A 19,867-nucleotide genomic window follows, 5' to 3' on the forward strand; every position below is an offset into this window, starting at 1 on the left:
GACCCATCTGAAGAGCAGAGACATATATATATATATATATACCATTTTTTTTTCTCCAGCCTAGTAGAATTGTCTGTGGTCCCTGGGACTATATCTCTCTCATCTGATTTATCACTTGCCATTTATCTCCAATTGAGCAGTATTACTATACCACTATATAGTGGATCCCTCTCATGTCCCCATTTTTGAGCTTTTTCTTTTTTGCAACTTTTCCCACTTAGACGGTGGTACTTTCACCTGTAGTTACAGGGAACCACCGCATGGTGTGGAAATCTTTAGGATTATTGATAGCAGTGGGGGTTTTATATGTGCTTGGGGTGGGGGGTCTCTTTGTGTTGTGTGGAGGGTGAATGGGTGAGTTATGGACTTAGATCTCCTTATTGGATGATCAAGCTCCAGTTTTCAATTTGTCACTGATTTTTGCCGTCTCGCTTTTGTGAGTGTATTCCCAGGTCACTTCTAGGGTACTATACCATTATTGGTTACCTGTGTGTTTTTAATGCCTTTTATGCTCTATTTTCTGATATTTAATAAAACGTAGTAATAACTCTTAAGGGTGTGCAGCAGTCATTTTTCTTTGTTTTTTTTTTTTTTTTTTCTCTCTTGGTACATAGACAGACATGAGGTGCTTTAATGCAGTCTGCCACGCTGATATATATATATATATATATATATATATATATATATATATATATATATAATTATATATATATATATATATATATATATATATATATATATATCATTTTTTGGTGTGTGTTGTCTCTGTATGAGTGCCTGTCAATTCTAGACCCTGGTGTGTATTTTCTGAAAAAAAAGTCATGACTGTTCTGCATATTTAAGATGAGGACCCTGTTTAGACTGCACATGTCTTTTGGTTGTTTTCTTCGTTTTGTTAAAAGCTACAGCTCCAAATATAGTGGTTTTCTAACCATGTGATGCTTGAGGAAGTCTTGTATCTTAAAGTTATGTAAATTGTTTGCATTTGTGCATGCGGCCCTCTACTTCTCTTTAGATAAATAATCTCTTACATTCCTGTATTTCCTCTGGGAAATGGGATATTGATGGTCAGAGAACTTGCTGACAGCAGTGTTCAAACAATATCAAACATGAAGTCCCCTCTATGGCTATAAATACAATCTACACTGACAAGTTGCTGAACTGTAGTATAGAAGTATGTCCCAAAGATACTGTTTAACACACAACGGTATAAATAAAATAACAACTTAAAATCATGTCTTCCAAATAGCATGAAAAGAAAGAGCAGTATATATAAACTCGTACATAATAAATCTACTTATACACTTTAACCACTTAAGCCCCGGACCTTTAGGCAGCTAAATGCCCAGGCCAGGTTTTGCGATTCGGCACTGCGTCGCTTTAACAGACAATTGCGCGGTCGTGTGACGTGGCTCCCAAACAAAATTGGCGTCCTTTTTTCCCCACAAATAGAACTTTCTTTTGGTGGTATTTGATCACCTCTGCGGTTTTTATTTTTTGCGCCATAAACAAAAATAGAGCGACAATTTTGAAAAAAAAATCTATATTTTTTACTTTTTGCTATAATAAAAAATATCCCCCAAAAACATATATACAAAAAAATAATGTCGTGACTGCGACATTATGGCGGACACTTCGGACAATTTTGACACATTTTTGGGACCATTGTCATTTTCACAGCAAAAAATGCATTTAAATTGCATTGTTTATTGTGAAAATGACAGTTTCAGTTTGGGAGTTAACCACAGGGGGCGCTGTAGGAGTTAGGGTTCACCTAGTGTGTGTTTACAACTGTAGGGGGGTGTGGCTGTAGGACTGACGTCATCGATCGAGTCTCCCTATATAAGGGATCACTCGATCGATGCAGCCGCCATAGTGAAGCACGGGGAAGCCGCGTTTACATACGGCTCTCCTCGTTCTTCAGCTCCGGGGAGCGATCGCGACGGAGCGGCTAAAAAACGAATAGCCGCGCCGTCGTCCCCGCATCGCTCCCCGCGGGAATCCGACTGCCGCATGTAGCGGAAGGGGTCCCGATCGGACCCTCCACCCGCTAGAAGGCAAGGACGTACCTGTACGCCCATTTGCCTGTACGTGCCATTCTGTGGACGTACATATACATGCAGCCGTCGGGAAGTGGTTAAAGCGGGAGTTCACCCGAAAAACAATTTTTAACATTAGATTGAGGCTCATTTTGTCAAGGGGAATCGGGTGTTTTTTAAAAAATCGAAGCAGTACTTACCGTTTTAGAGATAGATCTTCTCCGCCGCTTCCAGGTATTGTCTTCGGGACTGGGCGTTCCTATTGGATTGACAGGCTTCCGACGGTCGCATACATCGCGTCACGAGTAGTCGAAAGAAGCCGAACGTCGGTGCGGCTCTATACGGCGCCTGCGCACCGACGTTCGGCTACTTTCGGGAAAATCGTGACGCGATGTATGCGACCGTCGGAAGCCTGACAATCAAATAGGAATGCCCAGTCCCGCAGCCCATACCCGGAAGCGGCGGAGAAGATCTATCTCTAAAACGGTAAGTACTGCTTCGATTTTAAAAAAAACACTGATTCCCCTTGAAAAAACGAGCCTCAATCTAATGTTAAAAATTAAGTTGTTGGGTGAACCTCCACTTTAAATTGGACCTTGCACTAAAAAAAGCAAAGTCTGCTAATTAATTCCCTAATAAAGTAAAAGAAAAAAAAATAGTAACTAAACTAATAATACTCTTTATGGCAAGCTTCTGGGAAATGCTGAGTACCCCGCACATACCTCTTAAATGTATGTAGGCATAGGACACTCCCCCGGCATGCCCCCTTTAAAGGAGATTTATACAAAAATTATTAATTAAACCCACAATGCTTTTTTTTTTACCACTACTATTCCTTACATTTTCTTCCAAAATGTATAAATCAGGCAATTTAGAAATTGGTTGAAAGGTTTAGCACTGATAAACGCTTTTTGAAAGATAAAAAAATGCATTTTAGACCCCTTTCACACTGGGGAGTTTTTGAGGCGCTTTAGCTTTTAAAAAAGGCGCATGTAAAGCGCCTGAAAGAAGCTGCATCTGCAATCCCAATGTGAAAGCCCAAGTGCTTTCACACTAAAGCGCCTGAAAAATGCCCCAGTGTGAAAGAGGTCTTAGCATTAAAAAAAGCGCCTGTAAATGGCCTGAAAGAAGCTGCATCTGCAATCCCAATGTGAAAGCCCGAGTGCTTTCACACTGAGGCGCTGCACTGGCAGGGCGTCAAAAAAAGTCCCGCAAGCAACTTCTTTGCAGCACTTTAGGAGCGTTAAATACACAGCTTCCTAAAGCCCCCTTCCCATTGAGGGAGCTTTTTTAACGCCAAAGCGTCTGAAAAACGCCCAGTGTGAAAGAGGTCTTAGCGGCGCTTTACCAGCGTTTTTCGGGACGCTGGCAGCAGGGGTGTATTTAGGTTTTGTGCCGCCCTAGGCCTGGTGAAACTCGCGCACCCCCTACTTTATATATGACGCACCCCTTCCTTTTTAAGACCCACCCTGTCATTTTCATGGGATGAGGACAGAGGGACAGGATGGAATGAGGACAGAGGGACAGGATGGAATGAGGACAGAGGGACAGGATGGAATGAGGACAGAGGGACAGGATAGGATGAGGACAGAGGGACAGGATGGGATGAGGACAGAGGGACAGGATGAGATGGGGACAGGATGGGATGAGGACATGGGGACAGGATGGGATGAGGACATGGGGACAGGATGGGATGAGCACAGGGGGACAGGATGGGATGAGCACAGGGGGCAGGGTGGGATGAGGACAGGGGGACAGGGTGGGATGAGGACAGGGTGACAGGGTGGGATGAGGACAGGGGGAGAGGATGGGATGAGCACAGGGGGACGGGATGGGATTTTGCCGCCCCCCGCAAAGTGCCGCCCTAGGCCTGGGCCTTGTCGGCCTAGGCCATAATACATCACTGGCTGGCAGTGTGAAAGGGTTCTGAAAGCACTCGGGCTTTCACATTGGCATTGCAGATGAGGCTTCTTTCAGGCACTTTACAGGCTTTTTTTTAAAGCCAAAGTGCCTGAAATAGCCCGAAAAACTTCCAAAAAATCCCCGGTGTGAAAGTCTTAAATACAACTACATAGATCAGGCCAAAATCAGGGACAAATGAGGAGGAAAGAGGGACAGAGGGACATTGTTCCAAATCAGGGACAGTCTCTCAAAATCAGGCACTCCTGGGAGCTCTGCTCACATGTAATGATGGCCCAGCACACTTTGTCTCATGAAATTTGAACACCTGACATTCCCTTGGATCTTGTCAGAAGGATGGTGATGTCACCCTTTGCACTGTAGAAGGAGAAGCTCAGGCCTCGTACACACGACCGAGGAACTCGTCGGAAAAGACACACCGTTTTTTTCGACGAGTTCCTTGTTAGGCTTGTCGAGAAGCTTTCTTTGCGTACACACTGTCAAGACCAAATCTCCTCGTTCTCAAACGCGGTGACGTACAACACATACGACGGCACTATAAAAGGGGAAGTTCGATTCCACTGGCACAACCCTTGGGGCTGCTTTTGCTAATCTCATGTTACTGCGTGTTAAGTAAAAGTTTGGTAAGAGATGATTTGCACTTTTCAGTCTGTTACAGCGTGACAAATGTGCTATCTCCATTACAAACGCTACTTTTACCGAAGGTGCGCTCCCGTCTCATACTTTATTCTGAGCATGCGCGGGTTTCTTAGCATACAAATTGAGACTCCCGTCAAAGAAAAAGAGAACTTGTTCTCTTTTTTCTCGTCGAGTTCCTCAACAGTTTTCTCAATGAAAAACATACACACGACTGTTTTCCTCTGCAAAAAAGCTCTGCCACCAAGTTTCTTGATGGATTCTGTCGAGAAAAACGGTCGTGTGTACGAGGCCTAAGGTGAGTAAATTTACAAACTTTTTTCCTATAGGATTTTTTTCACTTTACTGCAGTGTTTGGTCATTGGAGGAATCCTAAATAAATAAGCAGTAGGTGTTGGTGATCTTGCCAGTAAGTAACACATATCCTGTCCTCATCCTGTCTTCTTTCGTATTTGGCATCTTTGGCTTGACTGGTCTAGGATCCCAGCACAAGACATTGTACATGCTAAAAGTGTTTGCAAACAGAATTATAAGAATCTTTTATTACAGAAGAGATGTAGTATGTCTCCTCTGCAGTCAAAAACCTTCCAGCTCGCAGTTTTTTTTCTTAGCTAAAGTGCTGTTTTAAACTGGACAACATTTTTTATTTTTTTTTGTAGAATTGTAAGTGTATTCTCTTCATTATCTTGACAATATTTATGTTCTCAGTAAACTCACCACACCCAATTTAATGTGATGTGACTTAAAGTGGAGTTTCCATCCCAACATTTTTGTTTTCATCATTGTGCTCATTAGACCTAAAAAAGAAAAAAAGAAAAACATTTTTTTTTTACTCATCTGGAAATGCCTGTTGCTATGCGGTCCCACGAAATCTGCCTTTGGAATCACCTAGGATTCTGACATCATCTCCCTCTAATGCTCCTGGGAAATGTGTGTCATAATTTCCCAGGATGCAGTGCGCTACCCAATTATCACTCCCCATCCAAGACTTCCAGGAAGTAAGTGCTTGTGGGCTTCACAATGCCCACAAGCAAAATGACAACAGTGTTTTATAAACTATCTTTGTTGAATAACTATGCGGAGCGGCGGCGGATTGTAAAATAGTAAGTGACCGGATTTATTTTATAAAAACGCATGATGAAAGGACATGTGGTTGGAACCCCGCTTTAAGGCTTGTGTGTACAATAAGAATGTACAGTGTGCACTATAAGAATTTTCGTACGATTTTCGCATAGTGTGTACACAACTTTCGACAGCCGGTTCCACCTTTTCGTATAAAAAATTCCCATGTGACAAACTTCAAAATGTATATATAATTTTTATATATACAGTGCCTTGAAAAAGTATTCATACCCCAGGAAATTTTCCACATTTTGTCATGTTACAACCAAAAATGTTTATTGGAATTCTATGTGATAGAACAACGCAAAGTGGCACATGAGGCTCCATGCACACAGAAGCTAAAAAAAAGCTATAAAAAAACGCCAGTAGCTTTGCAGGGAGCCTTTCAACGTTTTTTTAGCGTTTTTTTTTTGCAATAGCGTTTATTAGCGTTTTTCAATGTAGTTGTTTTTAGATTTTTTTTTTTCAATGGATAAAAAAATGCTAAAAAACGCTGGCGCCAGTGTTTTTGAGCGTTTTTTTTCAGTGTTTTGCGTTTTTTAGTGTTTTTCCCGCCAATCAAAGGCACTTTGAACGCAAATTTCGGGCATTCAGAAAAAAGCCAATAAACTCCAAAGCTCATTAACACTAAAACAGTGGGCACATAGGCTAACATAGAGTTCAGTTTATGGGCTTTTTTAAAAAAAGCCCAAAATGACAATAAACTGCAGTTTATCAGCTTCAGTGTGCATGGAGCCTAATTGTGAAGTGGAAGGAAAATGATAAATGGTTTTAATTTTTTTTTTACAAATAAATATCTGAAAAGTCTGGCATGCATTTGTATTCAGAAATAGGGGGTGGCTGCAGCGGCCATGGATAGATTCATGCTTTGCATGAATCTATTCATTACCATATAGGGGGGTGGAGTGGAGAGAGGGGGCGGCACCTGGGTGCCCCTAATGGACGAGCCACCACTGGTTACCTCCCTTCTGCTTCTAGAGGCTTCCAGAAGGAAGGTGGGGAAGAGAGGTGGAGCTGTCTGGGGTGTTCTAAGGAGCACTGACCAATCCCCAACCTGGAATGATAGGGGGCTGGCCTCATAAAATACTTGGGGTCAGTCCAGCTGGGAAGAATTGTTCGGGTCAGAGAACTGGAGATAGAATATTAGGCTGACGGGTCTTGGAGGGAGCCCCCCCAGTCTGTGGGGGGGGGGTGACCTTGGGCCAGGGGTTCGGAGGTGAACAGGAACCCCACACAGCCCAAGGTTGTACTGCTGGGAAAGTCTCCAGGAGTGATCCATCAGGTGTCGGTGAGTGGCAGGCACAGTCAGGAGAGCTGGGAGAGGCAAGCCGGAGAGAGGACTGGGAGTGTGCAGTCAGAGGTGGATGCAGAGACAGAAAGAGAGACTGTGATGTTACTGACACTGAAGTCTGGCCTTGCAAAGGGCTGGCTGGGATCAGTAGTCCACCAAGGTCAGCTAACACCTATTTTTGTTGCTACACTGAAGGGGCCCGTCTTTCCTGCTTGTAATAAGGAACTTTACTAAGATCTGGCTGAAACCAGAGTTAGGCTTAAACATGTGCTAGCTGAGCCTGAAGAACTGTGCTGGAGGGAGAAGGAGAGATAGTCTGCAGCAAGTGTTGTGCAGGAGGAGAATATCTGAATTGTCCCATACCATTCAAAAATCATTATCTGGGCACCCCATGAATTCCTTAACCCCATCCAAGTTCTAGTTCCTTAATAAAATACAAAAACAAAGCTGATGAACTTGTCCATTGTCTTGGAGTGTCTGGAAGTGAATTCCGGGCTGGGCAGACTGACAGGTGGGCCACATTTCTCAGCATTCCTTACAGGGGTGCAGCTACATATTTACTATATATTGTGTTTTGTTTTTTTAAATTCATTAAAACATTTTTTTTACCATAAAATTGTGTTTAAAAAATTGCTGCGCAAATACCACGTGACATAAAAAATTGCAGCCATTGCCAATTTTTCCCTAGGGTGTCTGCTAAAAAATATATATATATATATAATATTTGGGGGTTATAAGAAATTTTCGAGCAAAAAACACTGATTTATTCAAAGAGTGCCAGAAAAGGCACTCGAAACTGCGGCCCAGGTGCCAGATGCGGCCCTTTGGTTGCCCTTGGGGTGCTATTTATCTCTCCTATTGACACAAAAATGGGGCACTATTCCTCCCCCTAGTATCGAAGATGGGGCATTGATTTTCCTGCCACTGATGCCAGGACAATTTCTACCCCCACTGGCCACAGATAATTAAATACATAATAATAACCTGCTTAGGTGAAGACACAACAGACATGCTTCCTCTAGTTGCTCAGAAGTTCTGCTTTCCTCCTGCTTCAGCTGCACCCTCATGATATTCAAAGGGTTCTGTGGAGATATCCTTACATGCACACCCATAGCCAGGACTAGGGCCTGAATAGACACGCATCCATCCTCAAAACTGATTGGCTGGTGGTGCTTGCGCTTTCCCTGCAACCTAGGTGAGTGCATTCTCTTATGCAAAAGGAAGTTCAGAGAAGCTGTGCTGAGGGACCCGGACTTTGTAAGTGTTTGTGCACGCATACCATGCATGTTATGTAATGGGGTTGTTTTTCTACACTATTTAGCATGCATGGATAAAAAGACTAACTTTTAGCACAACTTTTTTTACAAAAGGATTAAAAAGACCCTAAAATCTGTGTTGGTTTCAGACCCCCCCCCCCCAAATGATATATATATATATATATATAAATACTTTTTGCAAATTAACTCATGTTCCCTAGCCTAAACTGTGAGAATAATAATACATGTCTTTGCACACGGGCCAGTGATACAGTTGTAGATTATTTTTTTATGGTTGTCTAGTGTTTCAGAAACATCAGAATGAGTTTACAATTTAGTGCCCAATAATTGTTAGAACAATGGTAAATCCTGCTGTAAATATCCTGGAATAATGTCTCATCCTCCAAACACATCAAAGACTTGCAACTCTTGGATTAAAATAAATGTGACAGAGATCTAAGGTGAACTTTGTAACACTACCATGATATATATCAGACTGTCAGCGGCAAAAATCGAATTAGCTACAGTGTATTCATTATACTGGTAGTATGAAGAACATGTATAATGTATTACTTTGCTGCATTTACTTACATCGAAACTGAGTCAGACGACATTTGTTAAAACAATGCAATGCTAATTATGATAAAAAGTTGATTTGTAAATTGTACTCTGCTATGTGTCATGAAAAGTTCATATGTAACTGATACCGCCAAATGCATAGATTTTGTTTTCTAGAAACCAGTCCTTATTTAGATATGAGTGCCCACCGAGGTAAATTGATCTATAACAGATCTGACTGGCTCTGGTTGGATCCTGAAAAAATGAAATGTCTATGGACAATCCCTAACCTTAAACACATTCATGTCTGTGCCTTCTCAAAAGAACAATTCATTAGCTGGGTTTGTTTTCCCAATCTGGTTGAACTGATTGACTGGGTTTGATTTTTCTGCCAGGGAATATTTAATTGGCTGGGGTTTATTTCCTGGCCAATCTCTGTTCATCAGTTGTGGATTAAAGTGATACTAAACTCATATTTTTTTTTAAATAAAACAATTAAATATGTCTAAATATAATTAGAATATACCATCTATCTCTCTTTTCCTTTGTTTTATCTCTCAAATGCAAACTTTTTTCTACTGTTCTTAGACTGAGGCATCATACACACGACCGAGTTTCTCGGCAAAAACCAGCAAGAAACTTGTACCCTTCTCGACGAGGAAACTGTCGAGGATCCCGTCGAGTCAAAAAGAGAGCATGTCTTCTTTTTCCTGGAGAAATTTGGCTCGCCGAGATCCTCGACAGCCTAACAAGGAACTTGACGAGCAAAACGATGTGTTTCGCCCGTCGAGTTTCTCGGTCGTGTGTACGAGGCCTTACTGTTCTAGGGTGACTAAAGTGGCAGCCGCTCCATTAGGAGCACAGGGGCGCTGCCGCCCTAATCAATGCTTCCCCGACTCCTAATCTCCATGCATGGCACGGGTGGGCTCAAGGAACAGAGCCCTGCACCCCGAGCCCACCCAGTTGTGTGACATTAGCAAATTAATATTTGCTTATGTCTTCCTGCTTCTCCTCCCGCCCAATCAGGAAACGGGTCCTGAGGCTTTAATTTGCCAGGGAGTCTTAGGAGTTAGGGAGGAGAAGCAACGACCCCGGATCTTCCCTTAAGCTTCAGGCCCTGTGCAGAGAGGAATAGCAGGTAAAGAGGGGCAGAGGGGCAGCAACAGCCTCTTCCAGCTTCCAGGAGGCCTACCTCGGATCCAGCACCAACACCACCACCTCGTCATTGTCCTCTTAAAGCAGAGTTCCACCCAAAAGTGGAACTTTCGCTTTAAGCACTCCCTTACATGACACGTTTGGCATGTGATTTTTTTTGGGGGGTGGAGGCTCCGGTAGGATTGGGACTTCCTGTCCCACTTCATCCTTCCGCCCAGGGACTGCCTAGGCGACTCCTCCTCTCGCCTTAGGTGGCCCCTCCCTTTAGGAGATCTCCTGGGACACGTGACAGGTCCCAGGAGATCGCTTGTTCACTCACTGTTCGACTCGCGCATGCGCAGTGAGTGCCGGCCGTGAAGCCGAAAGCTGTCATGGGCGGGTGCCCACAATGTGAATGGACCCGCTGGCGAAGAGGGGGGAAAAGGAGCAACGCTCCGGGCGGCCGCATCGCTGGACCGTGGAGCAGGTAAGTGTCTGTTTATTAAAAGTCAGCAGTTACACTTTTTGTAGCTGCTGACTTTTAATAAACACAAAAAGGCTGGAACTCCGCTTTAAGGTTCTTACCATGGGTTGCCACCTTCTTGTCCAACCCGTCTGGGGGGGGGGGGGGAGTAGTGCGAAAGAGGGGGTCAGGTTTGTTTGCCGCTCCCCTCCCAAATATTGAGAACCAGCCGACACTGGTTCATTCTCCATGCCCCCTTGTGTATGTTAACATAGCCACCCTTTCCTGATTACCCCTGAGATAGACTTTACACCTTTGTGCAGACTCATTCAGCTCATAGGGGTTTTGTAGTGTGTAGAAGTGGAGCGTGTGACCAGAAATAACAGCATTGCTTGCTCTATACTGGTAGCAGTGGGGTGCACCAATGGAGGACAGGAAGCATAAACAGTACAAAAAATGAATCATGAAAACAATGGAAATTGACTTTTTAAACAAAACAAAAAAATAAAAAACAGAGCCATTGTATACTTGATATTTTGAAACAATTGATGTAAAAAAATTGAGTTTGGTGTCACTTTAATCCTTTCCATTGCTGAATTTTCAGCAGCATATACATTTTTTAAGTGTTATGAAATCTGGAAGCTGCATCTTTTTCATTATTATTAAAAGCTAAACTTCTGTATTTACCCTTATTAAGCTTACAAGTGGCTCTTTGGCCTTCAAGTATGATCTTGTTTTTGAATATTAATTGAGGACACGTGCATGAATTTCTTGTTACCGTAATTAACGTAATTTCACTTAATTTGAAGGCGATTGAAAAATAGCAAAGCATCCACAGATGGGCACCGCTATCTCTTCCGAGGCCGGATTAACACTGAAGTGATGGAAGTTGAGAATGTTGACGATGGAACAGGTGTGTATACAACTAATATCAACAAAATGATGGTCATTTCTGAGCAATCAAACACTTCCCACTGAGCAAGCTGGCAAGTAAGTCAATGTAACACATGCCATTTCATCAATCAGACCAGCTCAATGTCAGAGAGGGTCAAGTAATGCTGTCTAAAGGGCATATTCAGATATAAAAAGAAATAAGTTAGTCTATAATCATACTCCTTTTTTAAAACTGTTGAAATAAAACATTAATTTGGTGTATTACAAGTAAGTCATATTTTTATTTTAACTTATTTTTTTTTTGTTTGCAATATGTAAAATGGTAATATTATATTGTCTAAGGCAAATGTTGTGATTGCCAGCATGTGAGTTTTATTTTATACTATTAATGTGTTGTGTCTGCTTATTTTACATTGCTTTACAGAACACATTTTTGAAGGCACAAAAAAGATTACCGTCTAATACCCTGACAATATACGCACACAATAGAGCATATTTGGTCAGACTACAGTTAGCCAGTATGTCTTGGGAATTAAAAAAACATTTTCAAAAGTGTGGATACAAAATACTGGCATTACTAGCAGAGAATATTATATTCTAATACAGCACTTCTCAAACGTGTTGCAGTCTAATCACACTTTAAAGGTATGAAAAATCTTGAGGCACCCCATTCTAAAATGTAAAATTGAAAATGGTGTCTATCAATGGGGGACCTAAGCCTTGGAATAGGCAAACAACCACCTTGATGAAATTACCTACACATCAGAAGCCTCCTTTACATTAGAAGTCCCCCCAAGCTCATCAGACCCCCCCCCCACCCTCTCACATCATAGCTCACCCATTATGACAGAGGCCCCACCATCACTTCAGAGTGCCCCTTCATGTCAGAGGCCCCCTGTCACATCAAAGCCACTCCTATACATCATGGGCAATCCATACAACTACCTTGATGAACTTAAAGGGGTTGTAAAGGTACAATTTTTTTTCCCTAAATAGCTTCCTTTACCTTAAGGCAGTACTCCTTCACTTACTTCATCCTTCGATTTTGCTGTTAAACGTCCTTATTTCTTCTGAGAAATCCTCACTTTCTGTTCTTCTGTCTGTAACTCCACACAGTAATGCAAGGCTTTCTCCCTGGTGTGGAGTGTCATGCTCGCCCCCTCCATTGGACTACAGGAGACTACGCCCACTAACACACAGCTCCTTTCTCTATCTGCAACGTAGAGAGCGTCCTGACTCTCCTGTAGTCCAAGGGAGGGGACGAGCAAGACACTCCACACCAGGGAGACAGCCTTGCATTGCTGTGTGGAGTTACAGACAGAAGAACAGGAAGTGAGGATTTCTCAGAAGAAATAAGGACATTTAAAATAAAAATTGAAGGATGAGGTAAGTGAATGAGGACTGCACTAAGGAAGCTATTTAGGAAAAAAAATTGTACCTTTACAACCCCTTTAACTTCACATCAGAATCCCACTTCACATTTAGAGACTCCCACATCACATCAGAGGTCCCACTCACATCACGTGAGAACCACACCCTTCACCTTAGAGGTCCCCCATATCACATTAGACATCCCTCCTTCCCCATACATTGGGGCCAATGCATACAACTGCCTTGATGAAATTGCCTTAACATCAGAAGACCTCATAACATCAGAAGTTATCCAGATTACTTTAGAGTTTCCCCTTCACACCAGGGACCCCATCACATCAGAGGCCCCCAATCATGTCAGAGACCTCCCATCACATCAGAGCCCCCATGAGGGTTTGAGTAGGTGGACTTTTGTATTTTCCTAAATACAGGGACTAGTCCTGCTTGGTGCCTGCTCTGGATCATTGTCACTGGTTGCCATGGTGTGGGTGAACTGGCCACCATCTCTATAGCAACAAATTACACCATGCGTCCTGGCCCTAGAGCATAATTGGTTTTCAATGGTGCTGGCAGTCGGCCCCCGCACCGTGGCAACTAATGATGCTGATCCAAGGCAAACTGGGTCCCTTGCTTGAAGCACTCTGAGGGAACCTAGAGGGCATCATGGTTGAGAAACACTGTTCTAAAATATACCTAGTCCTATTGTGACCTGGATACAAGTTCTAAATGTATCTATGAATGCGCAACTTGTCATTATCTAGTTACACATTATTATTTTTGAATTTTGAATTTTTTTACAAAAATTATACCTGCATGATGAAGACATTTGTAGCGTGTGAGACTGCCAATTGGTTCTAAATAGTCAAACAGAGCTTAGTGTAACGATTCCTAAGATTTGTCATGTTATGTTGTACAGTTGCTGTATATTGCATCTAAGGTTTTAATAAAAATTTAGTCCTATTAACAAAACATCTTAATTTTATAGCACTAGTGTATTGATCTACTATATATTAGAAATATGACTGCAGTGTAAATTTATTAGCTTTTGATTGCTCTGTGAAGAAGCGCCTGCAAGGCAAATTAATGTTTTAACACAGGAAGATCAAATATGTTTTTCCCCCCAAAAAATGACACCTACAGTATGAATGATAGAGGAACAACACATTGCCCTGCCTTTTGACCTGAGGTATCATAACCCTTGTCATAATTGAATTTCTTATTGTAAAAGTTCATGAAAAAAATGATTTACTTGTTTAATACACAATTATAAATAACTTCCGTAGAATAAGGCACTGGTATATTACATTGACTTCCAATATTTCATTAATTAAATGGGTGCAATTAACATCCAGTTATTACTGATGTATTTCAAAAATATTTTTACAATGTACTTAATATGAAGCAAACCTACAAAAATCAAACCGACAAAGGTCATAACACTTAACACTGTTTAACGGTAATGATGATTTAGAAAATGTGCCTTATGGATAGCCTTTCATTATAAGGGGTGTGGAATTGACTGGAATAGCTTGATTCTTATGCCGCGTACACACGATCGGTTTGTCTGATGAAAACGGTCTGATGGACCGTTTTCATCAGACAAACCGATCGTGTGTGGGCCCCATCAGTTTTTTTCCCATCGGTGAAAAAACTTAGAACCTGTTTTAAAATTATCTGATGGTTAAAAAACCGATAGAAAAAGACGATCGTCTGTGGGGAAATCCATCGGTTAAAAATCAACGCATGCTCAGAATCAAGTCGACGCATGCACGGATGCATTGAACTTCATTTTTCTCAGCACGTTGTTGTGTTTTACATCACCGCGTTCTGACAGGATCGGTTTTTTAACTGATGGTGTGTAGGCAAGACTGATGAAGGTCAGCTTCATCGGATATCTGATGAAAAAATCCATCAGACCGTTTTCATCGGATGAACCGATCGTGTGTACAGTAGGGATGAGCTTCGTATTCGAGTCAAACTCATGTTCGACTCGAACATCGTATGTTCGATCGTTCGTCGAAATACGAACAAAACTGGTCGTTCGCGCCTAATTCGAGTTACGTTTCACAGACCATAATTCACTGCGGCATCGCTGGCTGATGATTGGCCAAGCATGTACTATGACTCACATGCTTGGCCAATCACAGCTTGCAAAAAACAGAGAGCCATAATTGGCCAAAGCCAGGGTGGCTTTGGCCAATTATGGCTCAGGGGGTTTAGTACACGCTCCACACTATAAAAAGCCACCTGCAGGTCGGCCTTGTGTAGTGTGTTGCGGTGGTTGAGAGGACAGAGAGAGTGTAATTTTTTGCAGGTAGATAGAGCAGGCAGGCAGGCTAGTCAGTTAATGTTACAGTGTGTAGAGGATATATATACATCCCAGGTGTTGTACATATATTTATACACTGTATAGTTTAGCTAGATCAGTTCTTCCTAATTTACTGGCTGGCAGGTAATTGTGCTAGCTGCAGTATTCTTACGTGGTTTATTGCCTGTGTCCTCTGTAGTTTGCACCTAAAACTACTTGGTGTGTACTGGCCGTTTGCACCTAAAGATTCAGGAGCAGTGATTTTAATGATGCTTAAATAAAAAAAAAAAAAATAATTCCTTTAAATATTGTACCTGCTGGGTGTCTATAGTATGCCTGTGAAAACATCTTTGAGAACCCGGGTCTTGCCCAATGGAACATGTATCAATGGAAAAAAAGTTTTAAAAACGGTAGTTTTTTCAGGACTCCTGAAAAAAACTTCAGTTTTTAAAACTTTTTTTCCATTGATACATGTTCCCTGGGGCAAGACCCAGGTTTTTTAAAGACGTTTTCACAGGCATACTATAGACACCCAGCAGGTACAAAATTTAAAGGAATTTTTCATTTTTTTTATTTAAGCATCATTAAAATCACTGCTCCTGAAAAAACGACAGTTTTTAAAACTTTTTTTCCATTGATACATGTTCCTTGGGGCAAGACCCGGGTTCTCAAAGATGTTTACAACAATAACTTGCATATTAAGCTTTAAAATGAGCACTTTTGAATTCGAACGTCAATGGGGTTCTAAATGTTCGCGCAAACGTTCGGTTCGTTCAAAGGAATGGAACCTAAACATGAAAAATCAAAAGACCCCATTTTGAAGGCTTATATGGAAGTTATTGGCCAAAAAAGGGTATGGGGGCCCGGTTACTGCCCTGGGGAACATGTCGTTTTTAAAGGAGTAGTGATTTTAATGATGCTGTTTAAAGTGAAACAGTAAAAATTGAAAATTCCTTTAAATATAGTGTCTGGGGGGGGTCCCCTTAGTCTGCCTGCAAAGTGAAGCATTTGTACCATGTATAGAACCTGTTGCAGCAAAACTAACATTTGTAAAGAAAAAAAAAGATAGTTAAATTGATTATCACAGCTGCAAGCTGTCTAACAGTTTTTAAATAGGTAAGGGGTGGGGCCACCTGGTGACATCACCTGATGGCACTGCCCCCTTGTGATGTCACCGACCCAGCATGCCCCGGTCGGTGTAGTCACATGGGGCAGTGCCACTAGGTGATGTCACCAGGTGGCCTATTCTCTTATTTAACCCCTTAACGCCCGCCGCACGACTATTTACGTCCACAGAATGGCACGTACAGGCAGAAGGATGTATATATACGTCCTTGCCTTCTAGCGGGTGGGGGGTCCGATCGGGACCCCCTCGGCTGCGTGCGGCGGGCGGATTCCCTCGGGGAGCGATCCGGGACGACGGCGCGGCTATTCGTTTATAGCCGCTCCATCTCGATTGCTCCCCGGAGCTGAAGAACGGGGAGAGCCGTATGTCAACACGGCTTCCCTGTGCTTCACTGTGGCGGCGTATCGATCGAGTGATCCTTTTTATAAGGGTGACTCGATCGATGACGTCAGTCCTACAGCCACACCCCCCTACAGTTGTAAACACACACTAGGTGAACCCTAACTCCTACAGCGCCCCCTGTGGTTAACTCCCAAACTGCAACTGTCATTTTCACAATAAACAATGCAATTTAAATGCATTCTTTTGCTGTGAAAATTACAATGGTCCCAAAAATGTGTCAAAATTGTCCGAAGTGTCCGCCATAATGTCGCAGTCACTAAAAAAATCGCTGATCGCCGCCAATAGTAGTAAAACAATTTTTTTATAAAGATGCAATAAAACTATCCCCTATTTTGTAAACGCTATCAATTTTGCGCAAACCAATCGATAAACGCTTATTGCGATTTTTTTTACCAAAAATAGGTAGAAGAATACGTATCGGCCTAAACTGAGGAAAAAAAAAATTTATATATGTTTTTGGGGGATATTTATTATAGCAAAAAGTAAAAAATATGATGATCAAATACCACCAAAAGAAAGCTCTATTTGTGGGGAAAAAAGGACGCCAATTTTGTTTGGGAGCCATGTCGCACGACCGCGTCTTTTAAAGCGACGCAGTGCCGAATCGCAAAACCTGGCCTGGGCATTTAGCTGCCTAAAGGTCTGGGGCTTAAGTGGTTAAGAGCTGACTGACTGTGGAGCAGGCATTCGGGAGTTAGCCTTCATCATGGGCGGAGCATTGGGGGGCATTATTTTTTATTTTATTTTTAACAAAGGAATTGGCAAGAACTGCCTGGTGTCTTTATTTTTTTGGTGAATGAGTAGCCCTACTCATTCACATGGGGGGCTGTTAAAGGAGGATTCCAGATTCTGATAATCCCCCTGCATGCAGACCATCACAACCACCACTCAGGGTTTTGGGGGGAAGGCCCTTGTCCCCATCAACATGGGTACAAGGTGCCCCCCATGTTGAGGGCATGTGGCCTAGTATGGTTCGGGGGGACGCCCGCTGCCCCACCTTTCCTGGCCTGCCAGGCTGCATTCTCGGATAAGGGTGTGGTATGAATTTTAGTGGGAATCCCATGCCATTTTTTTTTTTAAAACTACAGCTGGGTTTACCACAAAAATCAATACCAGACCTGAGGGCCTGCCAGCAAACCCCATACCAGACCTAAGGGCCTGGTGTTTTTTTTTCTATTGCCAGTAAATTCGGCAATGTTTTTTTTTTCATTCTGCTGTCAGTGGGAAGGCCGCTGATAGCTGATGACTCATCTGTTGTTAACTATGTGGCGGCCGGGCAGCAGCGCTCCTTAAAGGGTCACTAAAGGAAAAAAAAATTTTGCCTAAAATTAATGTCTGCAATGTAGACAGACAGAATAGTGTAATGATTCTGTTAAAAAACGAGTAAATACCTATTAAATTCCTTCATCTATATCACCTCCGGCATTCTAGTTTCTGTTCTCTCATTCACTTCCTGGTTTGCATCGTTTGTTCATGTAAGAACTACATTTCCCAGTATGAATTGTGGCACGCCCAGTAATTCACACCTCCTTGAAGTCTCTAACACGTAGAGAGCGTCCTGCCACATAGATGTAGTTCCCAGGAGGGGGTGAGCACGTTACTGACCACCGCAGTAAAGCCTCCCTTCACGGTGGTCAGTAAAATCAGACAAGCAGGAAGTGAACAGAACAGAGAAGAAATAGAGCAACTTCTGAGCAAAAACAAAAATGAGGAAGTGAAAAGAGGAATGTCTGCAGGAAAAGGATGCTTATTATGCCAAGCAGTGGTTTCTGGTACAAATCATTAGTAAGACTTCATCTGGAGGACATTTGAGAACTGGAGAAAGTGCAGAGAAAGGCCACCAAACTGATAAGAGGCATGGAGGAGCTCAGCTATGAGGAAAGATTGAAAGGAACTGAATTTATTTTCTGTTGAGAAGAGGACATTGGGGGGTGGGGGAGGGGCGGTATGGTCACAATGTATAAATACATAGGTGTTCCATATGGTAAACTTGGTGTTGAGTTATTCACTTTAAAGTCATCACAAAGGACAAAAGGGCACCTTTTACTTCTGGAGTAGAGAAGAGATTTAATATCCAAATATGGAAAGGCTTCTTTACAGTAAGAGCTGTGAAAACATGGAATAGACTCCCTTAAGAGCTGGTTCTGTCCAACTCAATAGATTTCTTTAAAAAGGGCCTGGATTCTTTCCTAAATGCACAAAATATAACTGTATACTAACATTTATAGATAAAGTTGATTCAGGGAATATACGATTGCCTCTTGGGGGATCAGGAAGGAATTGTTTCCCCTGCTGGAGCAAATTGGCTCATGCTTTCATGCTTTGCTGTTTTTTTGTGCCTTCCTCTGGATCAACTGTGGGTATAGGATTGTGTATATAGGATTGCAATTCCCCCCCCCCCCCTTTATTGTTTGAACTAGATAGACTTGTGTATTTTTTTCAACCAGACTAACTATGTAACTTTATATAATATTGAAGCAAGGTCTCCTTATATATCATTTTTATCATTGTGATGCTATTACCATGCATATGGTAAAATAAGGATCTTCAGCGGCACACCTTCGTATAGTGATAATTGTAGGATCTCCAGGAATTCAGTCACTGTTGAACTGGAAGTAAAATCCATAGGATATAATTTCAATTTATAAACTTTTAAAAAATAGTTGCATATCTGCCAACTTATCATATATTTGGTGTGTTATTAAAACATGTTCAGGGAGGCTATAAATGTTCTACATAGAACAGTCTTTTGGAACACCATAATTGCCAGGTTGCCAGTCTAGACACAAGTGCAGAACCCAGCCATGGGTCATTTTATTGTGTTAATGCGGATTAAAATAAAGTATGCTAATACATAGCATTTAGAGTTTCATCTGTCAGTATTGTCAAGAGAAGATACAAATTTTTATTATGCATTATGTTTCAATGTAAACAGTGTACAAGGTTAAATATACCGTATATAAAAAAGTCTGTATACATTATAGTGTTTCATAACAGCCAGAGTCATTGTAGTGTGATGGTAGACATTGTGCCTCTTGGTTCAGGAATGTGGCTACACAATAGAGCAGACAATTGTGCATTTTTCTCCCTGGAAACATACAAACACACATCTGCCTGGGAACAGGCAAGCAGCATGGAGATGGAATATTTAGTCATCCGCTTCCTGATGGACTCAATAATAAATTGTAGAGAAGAGGAAGCTGACATTTCCCAGCTTGTGCGCACAACACTTGGCCCCATTTTGACTTGTCTGCACAGTCAAAAAAAAAGTAATTGGGCTATATTTATAAATGGGCTGGTGAAACCAGGTCTAGATTTGCTTGTGCGTTTGCTGGCAACGTATGTGA

At 42.0% G+C, this 19,867-nt stretch overlaps 1 protein-coding gene across 1 annotated transcript in view; it reads left to right on the top strand.

Moving 5' to 3' along the window:
- The window catches only part of PREX2 (phosphatidylinositol-3,4,5-trisphosphate dependent Rac exchange factor 2), a 370,987-nt gene that overhangs the window by 112,560 nt on the left and 238,560 nt on the right, over positions 1-19,867 (top strand). The window contains exon 8 of the mRNA XM_040354370.1: positions 11,229-11,332. Coding sequence (XP_040210304.1) covers positions 11,229-11,332 — 104 coding nt within the window. The remainder of the gene's footprint in view (positions 1-11,228; positions 11,333-19,867) is intronic.

The sequence above is a fragment of the Rana temporaria genome, chromosome 5, assembly GCF_905171775.1.
Source record: "Rana temporaria chromosome 5, aRanTem1.1, whole genome shotgun sequence".
In the NCBI taxonomy this organism is placed as follows: domain Eukaryota; kingdom Metazoa; phylum Chordata; class Amphibia; order Anura; family Ranidae; genus Rana; species Rana temporaria.